We start from the raw sequence: 12,491 nt of genomic DNA, 5'->3' as shown, positions 1-12,491 counted from the left end.
GGCACATTTTGTCAGCTTTAATGTTGTATAGAATGGTCTTATCGCTAGGACGCATAGTTTCCGAGATATAAGCGAAAAACCGAAAAAGGGGACCTTCTACGTGCTCCCCTGCACCCCACTCACCTACTAGGAGTGGGGACTTTTAGTATGTTTATCTCCTAACTAGTCCAAACAAAGTCCCAAAGTTAAAAATTGTGTTCCTTCCATTTCCCTCTACACCCCCCTTATGAGCATTGATTGACTGGACTAGACTGCGCATGTAGCTATTTTCACAGCTATGTTACGTACGGAGGCTTTGCTCTTTTACTCCCTTCTTGGAACCAAGTGTTCATGTAGGAAATCCGGCTCACATGCCCAAATAAACAGCTTTCCCCTTATAGAAAAGTACATGCAGCTGGAAATCTTAGAAATGTCTTCCCGATTTTCCTATACCCCCACTGCCATTTTTCAAAACAAGCTTCGACTATACATATTATCTAATGACGGAAACATCTTGTGACTCACTTAAGTTACGAAAAAAATTTGTTTACAAAAATTGTTCGGTATGAAGGCTACAATCATACAGTCTAATTTTTTGAGGACTAAAATGGTGGGGAGGAAGGATTTCAAAGTCAAATTAAGTTTTTTAAATGGAATGTCCTATTTTTTATACGATACATCGATAGAGTATCAAATTCTGAGTATAATAGTGTTGACCTTCATATGTCCTAAACCTAATAGTTAACGAGATATTATCGAAACAATTTTCTTTCTTCTTTGGATAATATCTCGTTAACTATTAGCTTTAGGACATTTGAAGATCAACACTTTTATACTCAGAATTTGATACTCTATCGATGTATCGTATAAAAAATAGGACACTCCGTTTAAAAAACTTAATTTGACTTTGAAATCTCCCTCCCTACCATTCTAGTCCTCAAAAAATTAGACTATATGATTGTACCCTTCATACCGAACAATTTTTGTAAACAGATTTTTCGTAACTTCAGTGCGTCACAAGATATTTCCGTTATCACATAAACGAAACACCCTGTACATATAACCAGAGTCAGACCCTGTTTTCTTTTTGAAGTCCACGACATGTTTACAAAAACAGTAAACGGACGCCGGAGTATGCTTACTAGCAATAGTTTTTTGCGAATATCTCGAAAACTAAAAGATACTCCCCCTCGTATGCGAGAAGGAAAAAGTTGTTAAAAATGTCGAAATCTGTAACATATTTAAATTTCATCAAAATCGGAGAGGAGTACCTCTTTCTAAATAATTACCAAAACTTCTTTTGTTTATAACTTTTGAATAAACAACGAGCGCCGGCTAAAACCTCTTGGGGGTTACTCAGAAAGGTGACCTTGACAACATATGTCAAGGTCAGAGTCATCCGAGGTGTTTCCCCCAAAGGTAGCATTTAACAAAATGATGAATGAAAGACAGAAAAGTCTGTTTAGCTTCTGTATCTTGAGATCGATGGACGAAATGTTTATTTTGCATGAAGATGAACAAACAGTCTAGCAATGATATAACAAAAACTGGGTAGCAGATAAGCGGCATGCTGTTGTCAAGTTTTTAGTGTTCTTGTAACGTTATTGTCTATGTAAATATTCAATTAGCATTTGAAGCGAGAATTTAGAATCGATTTGCATTCGTGCATAACATTACCTGTCTGGCACTGGTTGCCAGTAAATCCTTTGGGACATGCGCATCTGCCAGGGGCAGTGCATATTCCTCCATTTAAGCATGACACTGGGCAGGTAGCTGAAAGGTAATCAAGTACAGGTATTGTGTGCAAGTATTTCATAAACATTAATGTCATTAGCACGTGGAGTGTTGCGTGAATTTAATGTGTTTCATAGAAAAATGATTAATTTCTCTACCACGGGAACTGAGTGTTATTGCTAGACTGCGGATCTTTATGCAATTATGGATTTTGAAAATGTTAAAAAATGGCTAGGATATAAAATATGATAGAATTTAATACGATTTTAATTTATTTCTGATCTAAAAAGGCTACTGGCACGAAAAAGAAGATTTAATTTGATTCGAGTTTCTTAAAATTTGTCTACAAAACTTGCAAATTGCATAAACATCCGCAGTCTAGTTATTACTAACAATTATTTACTGAATAGTCTAATTTGGACACGCGACATTATTTTTTAATGATTAATTTAGTAATAACATTGCTATACAAGTTGGTAGTGCGAGTTGTTGATAACTCACACGGTATATAATGTGTTAACAATTTTCTTTTTAATAACAATTCGAGAAGACAGTTTTATTACGCTGCTATCTTTTTTATCTTGTACATTGACTCATTTCGTTGGATCGAGTATACAGGGTGGTCTTTTTAAGAGTAAGGCCACCTAAATATCTCTTCAGGTTATCGCGATAGTTCTCCGAGCAGAACACAGGCTGTTTGACAAGAATCGCGACTTTACTGTACTTACTAACTGTAAATATTTAATAATTCTTGATTGAAACTTACGTTTGTTGCATCCGAAACTCAACTGAGTCGCTTGAGTCCATCCTGGACAACACAAGAGACTGGTAGCCGTGTCAGTTTGAATATGAATATAATTATAGTACCTAAAAAAATAATCTTGTAAACTCCGAATTGCATGACACTGAATACAGTGGGCGTACTTTTTATGAACACTGTTCAGAATTGTAAGCATAAAATTGGCAATTTAAGCTTTCAAAACAGATACGTACTAGAAAATACTTAAAGAGCAAAATTTAAAGCATCAACTAAAGAAAGTGTTAATGCAAAATATGTGATCGCGTACTATTTAGAATTCTTATTTGAAATAGCATTTAAAATATTTAAGTAAAAGAAACATATCTCGTTTTATTTTATAGTTAATACAATACGTAAATCTTCGTAACACATGATTTTTTCAATATAGTTGAATTTTATATCTACTGAAAGATCTGCTGGCAGTATCGTCAATTTAAATACGGAATAAATAGAATTTTAGCAAATACAAGATTAAACTAAAATTGTCTAGAATAATTACAAGAAGTTGTATTTTAGACAGATTTCGGAACTAATGTATCATTTTACCTTAATTGCCTACTCTGACGGTGATGAAGGGAGGAGTTAGGAACTGATCTGGTGCAAACTCGTCTTCTGTAACACGTATTTAATTTATATTATTGTCATTATTTATAAATGAAAGTAGTTATTCATAGTTCCAAATGTTTGCAGTTTAGTAGTCTGTACTTTGAAGTATACATATGTTACGGTAAATGTGTAATAAATTGGTGATTATGTATAATAACCGGTTATTATGAATAATTACCAGTGGTGATTATATATAATAACCGGCAAACTTAGTGGTGATTATATATAATAACCGGTTATTATGCATAATCACCGGATTAATCACATTTACCGTAACATATTTCAATCTTCAAACCAGGGAGTTCCAACTAGTAGCTCGCGAGTCGTACGCGGCACATTCCTCGCTTAAGTTCAACCCCATACTGTGTTCAAAAGATATGTGCGCACACAACTCACGATGATAAACAACAGTTTTAGTCCAGTCAACGAAAAGTTGTAGAGGGAAATGGAAGGAACACAATTTTTAACTTTGGGTCTTTGTTCGAACTAGTGAGGAGGTAAACATACTAAAAGTCCCCACTCCTAGAAGGTGAGCGGGGTGCCTTTTTCGGCTTTCCGCGTATATCACAGAAACTACGCGACCTAGCGATAAGACCATTCAATACAAAATTGAAGCTGACAGAATGTGCCACAAGATAGATTGGATTTAGTTTTTCGCTATCTCGCATAGTTACCGAGATATCCGCGCTCAAAGTTCACTAATTGTGCTGAAAAGTTAGCTAGTCAAGTAAGGCAAAAAACGTGAGGCAAAAATTTCTTTTTCATAATTAGTGAAGTTTGAGCGCAGATATCTCGGAAATTATGCGAGATAGCGACAAACTGAATCGAATCAATCTTGTGGCACATTTTGTCAGCTTTAATATTGTATAGAATGGTCTTATCGCTAGGACGCATAGTTTCTGAGATATCCGCGCTCAAAATGGACTAATTGTGAAAAAGAAATTTTTGTCTCACGTTTTTTGCTTTACTTGACTAGCTTCAGCACAATTAGTGAACTTTGAGCGCGGATATCTCGGAAACTATGCGAGATATCGAAAAACTGAATCCAATCTATCTTGTGGCACATTTTGTCAGCTTTAATTTTGTATGTAATGGTCTTATCGCTAGGACGCATAGTTTCCGAGATATAAGCGGAAAACCGAAAAAGGTGAATTCCACGTGCCCCCCTGTAGCCCGCTCACCGCCTAGGAGTTAGGGACTTTTAGTATGTTTATCTCTTAACTAGTCCAAACAAAGTCCCAAAGTTAAAAATTGTGTTCCTTCCATTTCCCTCTACGCCCCCCTTATGGGCATTCATTGACTGGACTATTTGAATTCTTTCTGTGCGCAATCAATCATGAGTCCAATTCTACATGTTCGCAATTCATACTGTGTGTCTTAACCATGTGTCCAATATTACATTATTATTACAATATTGTATTAGTGATGGAGGGAGGGGGAGGGGGTGTGCACTTGACAACGCGACTTTACTGTAACATGTTCGAATAAATAGTATGTATGTATCTGAAATAGTTTGGGATACATTTCCTGGAGCGGTGTAGAATTCCCGTGGCATTAGCTTCATTTAGAGGCATGGTAGTTTTGCCCGAGCCATTTACATTGTGCAACCATTGGCCACGGGATAAGTTTAATTGGTCCAGGTTCTGTTCCTTTGTTCGCCGGTACGCGAAACGGCGCGTTTACGAGGGAAGCCAACGCTACGCAACGGTCCTGCGATACGAACCACGTTGTCGAAATGCGACAGTGAATGTCGTGTCGCGTTTCAACGAACATGACGGAGACACGGCGAAATGCAATTTCCTCGCGGGCCAACGATGACGAAGTGGTTCTGCCATGCAAGATTGCTACTCGACGCCCAATTACTGTACGATTCTCGTGCGTCCCTGCACAATGATCGTTTTCTCCTGTTCGCGCGTTTCGTTCGCGAAATCCTCAGCTGTTTGAAGCGAGAACGGAACGATCACGATGACGGCGATCGCAGACATTCGCAAATCGTCAATTCATTTCCCGACAGACCTTTTATTAACACTTTATCTACCGGTAGCCTATTAGTAGACTTTTTATTGGGTGTACAAATAACTCCGGTGTGTTTTACATATGAGGTATACGAATAAGTTCTTGGCCTGAGAATAAAACAGCTGTACTGAATATTTGAACGAAAAAATTTTCCTTCCAAGTCTAGTGTCATATAATACCAATCTAGTAGACTGTTTTTCCGAATCAACAAATTAACATAACTTTAAAATATGCATCGTGAGCACATTGAGCTAAATGGGTTGCAACAACGTTCATAGTAGGCACTGTATGCTTTTCTCGTTCGAATTGAAAAAAAGCTTTCCAGGCTAAGGAGATGATTTGTCAGGCATTGGGAGAGAATGCCGTAGCCATTATGCCGTAGACATTTCGATCTCAAGAATGGCGAGGAAGCAGGACAACCAGAAAATTTTTCGACTATTAACCTGGTTCGATATTTGGTTTTCATTGTAGCCAGTGCCGAAAAGCTCGTTTCGCATAAATAAGACGTTACAAACGGAAGAAGTACATGCATTGCTTTGCAATACAAAGATTCATACTCTCCACTAACAATAAGATTCACCCAAAATTGAATTATGATTTCATTTTGAAACTTTTGTTTCAATGAGCTGTCGCATGATAATTCTATAAATTTTTCCTTTTCGATGGTTGTCAGCTCAAATTCGTCTTCTTGATTGTCGATAAATGGATTCTGTATCCACAAAACCTTTGAGAAATCAAGGTCTTTGAAATAATTTGAAAAATGGAGCACTGAACCATCCAAGTGTTCGATAAAAAGATTTTTGCTCGCTTCAATATTGGCTGTGTCCCAGAAATCTTTTGGAAGTGAAAACATTGCCAACCCATTCTTTTGTAAATTTAATTTCCATAACTCCAGCTTTTTAATGAAAGTTTTTACTTTGTCTTTTTGAACAAGGGGATGGATTTGTGATCCCTGCATCGATTTATTTAAACCGCTCAATTTTCCAAAAATTTCAACCAAATAGACAAGTTTAACAATAAAATTATCGTTCATCCACAAATGTGCCTCTTCATGGTGGTTTTCTTCGAGGAAGGTTGCTAGTTCTTCTCTGAGCTTGAAACACCCTTTGAATCACTTTTGCACGAGATAGCCAGCGAACTTCGCAATAATAATAATACAGAAGTGAGGTATAATTAGCTCTCATATCAACACACACCTTTGCAAACAGCCTAGCTCTCAAAGGACTGTTCTTAATGTAGTTTATAATTTTGATAACTTTCGTAATAATGTTTTTCAGTTCCTCGCTCATATGTTTTGACACTAAAGCTGCTCTGTGAAGCATACAGCGCGTCCAGATAGGACGTGGTGCTTTCTCTTTGACCAATGCTTGAAGACCTGCTTTGTGTCCGGACATTGAGTGAGCTCCGTCGGTGCACAGTCCAAATGCATTGGTGCAATTATTCCACTTTATGTCGTTTTCGTAAAAAAAACTGTCTATTATATTAAACATCTGAATGGATGTGGTCTTTCCAGGAACGGGTTTTCAAAATAATATATCTTCTAATATATTATTTTCCGCAACATATCGAACGTATGCAATTAAATGGGCATCTTTAGCTATATCAGTTGCCTCATTTATTTGAATGGAGAATTTTGAAGTACGCAGCCGAGAAACTAATTGATCGCAAATATCTTCAGATATATCATTGATTCTTCTTCCGACTGTATTATCAGCAAGCGGAATTTGTCGCAACTGTTTTGCATACGAATCGCCGAACAGAAATGGAGCGTTTGCAAAGGCGTCATTTTTAAAATCTTTAGCTCCGGATAATTTTTTAATAGGGCTTAAGTGAATGTATAAAAATGTAAGAAAAATAAAAATAAACATCACTTCACTGAATTTGTAGTGTTACGTTACGATATGAAGTTTATTTATTTGTAGATATGTAGTATGATATGAACATTAATTTTTTATTAAAACTTTTGGCGCCTCCTCTGACAATAGCCCGCACCTCCCCGGGTGGAAACCGCTGACATAATTAAAAATGAAATAAATGTCTATGTAGATCTTGTATCTTGCAATTAATGTAGACAATTTTTTCATTGCATAAATAGATATATGCGCAGTCTATTAATGTACGCAATAATCAACGGAAGAAATATCGAACCTATTAAAACAAATCAGTATCTTGTTGCATGGGTTTGCATTTATATTTAATCTTTGTTCTTACAACGGTCTTAGTAAGTCATCCAGATTTGTGGAATTGGATGTTTTCGAGGTAACGAGCAATTTTCAATGATATTGGCTGAACGTAATGGTATAAGTGACGAAGATTTTCTTAACCCTCGCAAGGTAAGGTCTAATAACACATAAATGGGAAAGTGGAGTCTCTTAAACCCCGGCAAATGAATTTCATGAATAGTCTCGTTTTTAATATATTTGGCATAATAACACAGGATAGAAAGTAAACAAACAGATTTAATTTTATTCATATAAAACTTCTTTCCAAATATCTGAAGCTCATATTACCTTGCGAAGGTTAACTCTAAACCTACCGACCATCAAAAGTGATCAACAAGATTATGTATTATAATGTATGTGTATTGGAGTAAAAAAATGTATTCAATAAATTCCCATGAAAACACCTTCACAATCTCAATAATTGTCAAATAAAAAATCTAAAATGGGTCATTTGACCCCTCGTGGTAGGTTTAGTATCAATATTTCGTTCTCACGAGCCGCGCGCACAAAATCGTTCCCGGAGCATACTACGCTCAAAGAAAAATCTTCTGAAACACGTTGTGGCGGAGTTTCAGATACGGTTCGGAGGACATTCGCGTGGGAATACTGGTTCGGGTACACAAGTGGCCATACTGAACTCAGCGCTTTGATAACGCTCAACATGGTCGGTTCATGACATTGAACGAGAAAAGCGGAGGAGTCGGACGTGCCTTCGAAAACGATTACGAAAAATAACACACCGAGTACACCGTTCACAGGTTATATGTATTTACTTTCATTTATTAGTAGTAGCGACGTTCTCCATTCATTGTGGCAACTAGCAGAAATGATTGAAGCTGGGTATATCGAAAAAATCAAGAGAAACAGATAGATATACATATAATTTCAATTAAAATATTTTCATTTTGACAATCCAAACCATAAAATGAAATATTTCTATTTCAAAAATCTAAATCATGAAATAGAATATTTCATTTTAATAATTTACCATAAAATATAGTATTTTATTTTAATAATCTGGCATGAAATATTTTTATTCTTATACAGGGTGTTTCGTCTAAAACAGGAAACCTAAATATCTCTTCAGGTTATTGTGATGCAAAAAATATTTGTTACGTAATGTGCATGGTGTCAATGGACCAAGTATCTGGGCACAAATATTTTTTTCCGAATGTCATTTTTTTCGGATTTATCAAGGTCATCGATGTTTTTTGATACATAACTACATTTTTATTTTATTGCACCGTGTAACTGATTGAAAAATACATTCAGATATTTATAAAAACATGACTTTGATCTTTGAAAATTAAAGTTTTACCTTCAGATCAAGCTCAAGGTCATGTTATTATACATATCTGAATGTATTTTTCGTCCAGTTATCCGATGCAATAAAATAAAAATGTATCAAAAAACATCGACGACCTTGATAAATCCGAAAAAAATGACCTTCGGAAAAAGCTATTCGTGCCAGATATTTGGTCCATTGACACCATGTACATTACGTAACAAATATTTTTTGCATCACAATAAAAAAAACCTGAAGAAATATTTCTTAATAGAGTAAATCTTAATCTCGTAGTTGAAGAGAGAAGTGAACTCTGAATAAAGAACTACATATCAGGTATATCTACAATGTACATTAGGGTGGACCTAAGCTATACTTGGCGAAAAATTTTTATCGAGATACAAAGCACGACGCCCCCCAGAATGGTTCTCTTTGGTGAGAAAAAAATTTGGGCAAAGTTTGAAATCGATCGAAAAAAAGGATCACGTGGCGCATTTAAATTGAAAATTTTGAAAATTTTGAAATTCATCGTAACTATAAAGTATTATATATCGTTGGATTTGTAATTTTTTTTAAATAAGAATATGGAAAAATTATATGACCTTAATTAAAAAAAAAATAACGATGACCTTGAAATTTCGAAAATTTCATTTTTAAAAAAAATTTTTTTTGTGCCATTATATTTACCATATTGAACAGTGCAACTTTTTCCTCTGACATTTTTTCGTATAACCACAAATAACAGAGATATGTCATTTTGTATTGTACTATTGTACTATACATGTGAATGAATATTTTGAATATATTCTACAGAATAGTGATAAGGAACTATTTCTTATATTCTAATGTAAGACTATCCGCTTTTAAGATGGCAAGGACAGAGCGGGTCACCAAATAATACGCCGATCAATGGTGAAGCCGCTCGCCAAGAATGCATTTTATTAAATGAACAGACAAACAATACAAAATCTAGAGAGAGAATCCAAACTTGACAAGTCACTGGAAGAACGGGTCCTCAGACCCGAAGTGGCTGTAAGGACCCGCTCTGCCAGCGTATTTTATGACGCTACCCCTCTGGGTTTCCCTGAGAGGGAGGTAGCTGTGTGGTTCGCCTGTGCTGCGGACCCTCGACGTTCGATTTACATGTTTTTCGCTATTGTTGTTTTCGTTGCGTCAGGATATTGCTGGCGGTAATCTTTTACCATTTGCAGTACCAACTGCTTTTCTTCCTCATTGCGAGCTAAAATTTGATTGTATGTAATCCTGTATTAGCTTAACGGCTCTTTCTGCCGAATCATTGACCACAGGTAAAGCCTTAACTATATCTAAACCTAGTTTGTAAGAATCTTCATCTTGCCAAACTACTGGATCTTTTTTTAAAAATTCTGTCAATATATTAAATCTACTAAAAAATTTTCGGCTTTCGTCTGATATAAAACCTGAAATGTCCTCTTGCATGTGATCGGCCACATTAGTTGGTAAAATGACAAATTTTTTATAATAATCGCCGCTACTAAAAGATCACTAATTGATCAAGAAACTCTTGTTCCTGTTGATCTTGTATCTGGGATCGTCGTTTACAACTCTTTTGTAAGACCTTCCACTTGTGGTATAATGACTCCAATTTCTCGACGCAGCGACTGTTTAACTGAACTGGAATTTTGGCCTTTTCCCACAACACCTCCACTTCTTTAACAACAAGGTGTGCACTAGACCGAAGGTTCAATTTCACTTTCCGCAAATTATAAAATAGCACTCCTAAAACTTGTCGTTTCGATGGCAATTTAGCGTCAATTATCTGATTTTCATCATGTTCTAATAAGAACAGTTTTTCGCGACTTCTACTTTCCATTGGGCTTCTCAATTTATATAGAAATTGAGTAGTCTTCCTGTATGACTACTGTAACGTCTCGCGTCTGCCAAATCTGGATTGAACGACGATGATCACGAGTCCGATTTTGTAAGTTGAGGTGATAGTTGATCAAAGACAACACTTGAGGTTGTATGTTCGCTTACTCGATACTGATGATTACAGTTCGTTAGCTCAGACAGATCTAATCGGTGGTTCTCTGATACATCTAAATCTTACTTCGGTGTGGATGTCGTTTGTTTGAAAAAGCGTGATGATTGGTTGATGGAGTTGAAAGTAATTGGTGGAAAAACTTGTAAGGATAGGAGTAGGAATAGGAGTGGGAGTTTAAGTACGGGTTGTTATAAAATTTTTAACGAGGGTTTACATCTGTTTCCCGGGTGTGCGCTTATGAATTTCAAGATAGGTAAAATTGTAAAAAAGTGGACTTAAGGTCCACGGGGTACATCTGGAGGTAACGTAATAAATTATATTGGGTCATAGGTAATAAATGGATATGTTTAAATATCTGTTATTTGTGGTTCTACGAAAAAATGTCACAGGAAAAAGTTGCATTGTTAAATATGGTAAATATAATGGCATAAAAAAATTTTTTTTAAAAATCAAATTTTCGAAATTTCAAGGTCATCGTTATTTTTTTAAAAATTAAGGTCATATAATTTTTCCATATTCTTATTTAGAAAAAAATTACAAATCCAACGATATATAATACTTTATAGTTACGATGAATTTCAAAATTTTCAAAATTTTCAATTTAAATGCGCCACGTGATCCTTTTATCCGATCGATCTTAAATTTTGCACAAATTTTTTTCTCACCAAAGAGAACCATTCTGGGGGGCGTCGTGAAAAAAATTCGTTGGTCAAAAAATAAGGACCACCCTAATGTACATGTATGTGTTTGCGTAATCGATCGATAAGTTTAAGTGAAACCATATAACTTTTGCTTCAATCATTTAACTACTACTTTGACGATGAAATATTAATGAAATATTTTATTGTCAAAAATATGGATGTGTCTAAAATAAAATAGACTATTTGAAATAGTATTTTATCCAGCTCTGGACATAAGGGTAAAACGTTGGATTGGCAGTCAATTTGTGTTGGATCTCTAGCCTAGATTAAGTAAGAGTAACAAATCCATATGTGTATCATATCATGTATCATATCATATAGAGTATCAAATCAAAAATACAACTTAATGTTTAAAAAATCGAAGCGATTTTGTTTTTTTCTTTTAAACAAAATTTTTTCGAAGTTTTATATATTGAAGTTTATACCCATGTAAATACTGTTAAACTTTTATTTCAAACATTTTTTCGTCAGATTAAGAGAAGTTACTATTGCAAACAAATTTCACGCGTTGCTGTGGTAAAGATTTGATATGTATACATAGAGTGATATGTATCGCACAGGAAGCTAAATATCTTTTGTGTTTGAACTTGTTTGCACCTAAATTTTTATAGATTATATAAAGCAATGTCTACTGAATAACCTCGCAAAAAATTAAAGAGGAGTTATTCGGAGAAACAAAGTTATTACATGATATTATATATATTAATTTTCTGAAAAAAAATATATCACTTTCGATTGTTTATTCTATCAAAACCACCGAAGAGAATAAAAAAAGAAAGCGATGAAATTAATCTACAATACACCTTCCTTTACATAATAGATTTAGTCCTATCTCGATTTTATACACTAAACTTGTGAAACAAATCATTTCTTTAACACAAGTTTTTCGACACTTCTCTTGGTCACGAGAAATGTTACTTGCAAGTATCTGAATGCTACTAAATAGTACTCTCTATGGAAAAATATTATTGTAGATTACTTGCATATGTATACAGGGTGTCCCAGCTAACTTGACCACCTTGAATATCTTTGTTGTTTTTAAAGATATGTCAAATGTCTGAAGGACAAAGTTGAATGGTAAAATGGGGCTCATACGACACCAACAAAATTTTTTTTTTCATGTAAT

General features: G+C 35.1%; 1 protein-coding gene across 1 annotated transcript in view; it reads right to left on the bottom strand.

Annotated features, from left to right (window-relative positions):
- The window catches only part of Slow (epidermal growth factor-like protein slowdown), a 117,634-nt gene that overhangs the window by 20,124 nt on the left and 85,019 nt on the right, over positions 1–12,491 (bottom strand). The window contains exons 2-4 of the mRNA XM_076428732.1: positions 3,059–3,124; positions 2,480–2,580; positions 1,657–1,752 (exon numbers count right to left, since the gene is read on the bottom strand). Coding sequence (XP_076284847.1) covers positions 1,657–1,752; positions 2,480–2,580; positions 3,059–3,124 — 263 coding nt within the window. The remainder of the gene's footprint in view (positions 1–1,656; positions 1,753–2,479; positions 2,581–3,058; positions 3,125–12,491) is intronic.

This window comes from Lasioglossum baleicum, chromosome 8, assembly GCF_051020765.1.
Source record: "Lasioglossum baleicum chromosome 8, iyLasBale1, whole genome shotgun sequence".
Lineage (NCBI taxonomy): Eukaryota > Metazoa > Arthropoda > Insecta > Hymenoptera > Halictidae > Lasioglossum > Lasioglossum baleicum.
This window is presented reverse-complemented; position numbering and strand designations above follow the sequence as displayed.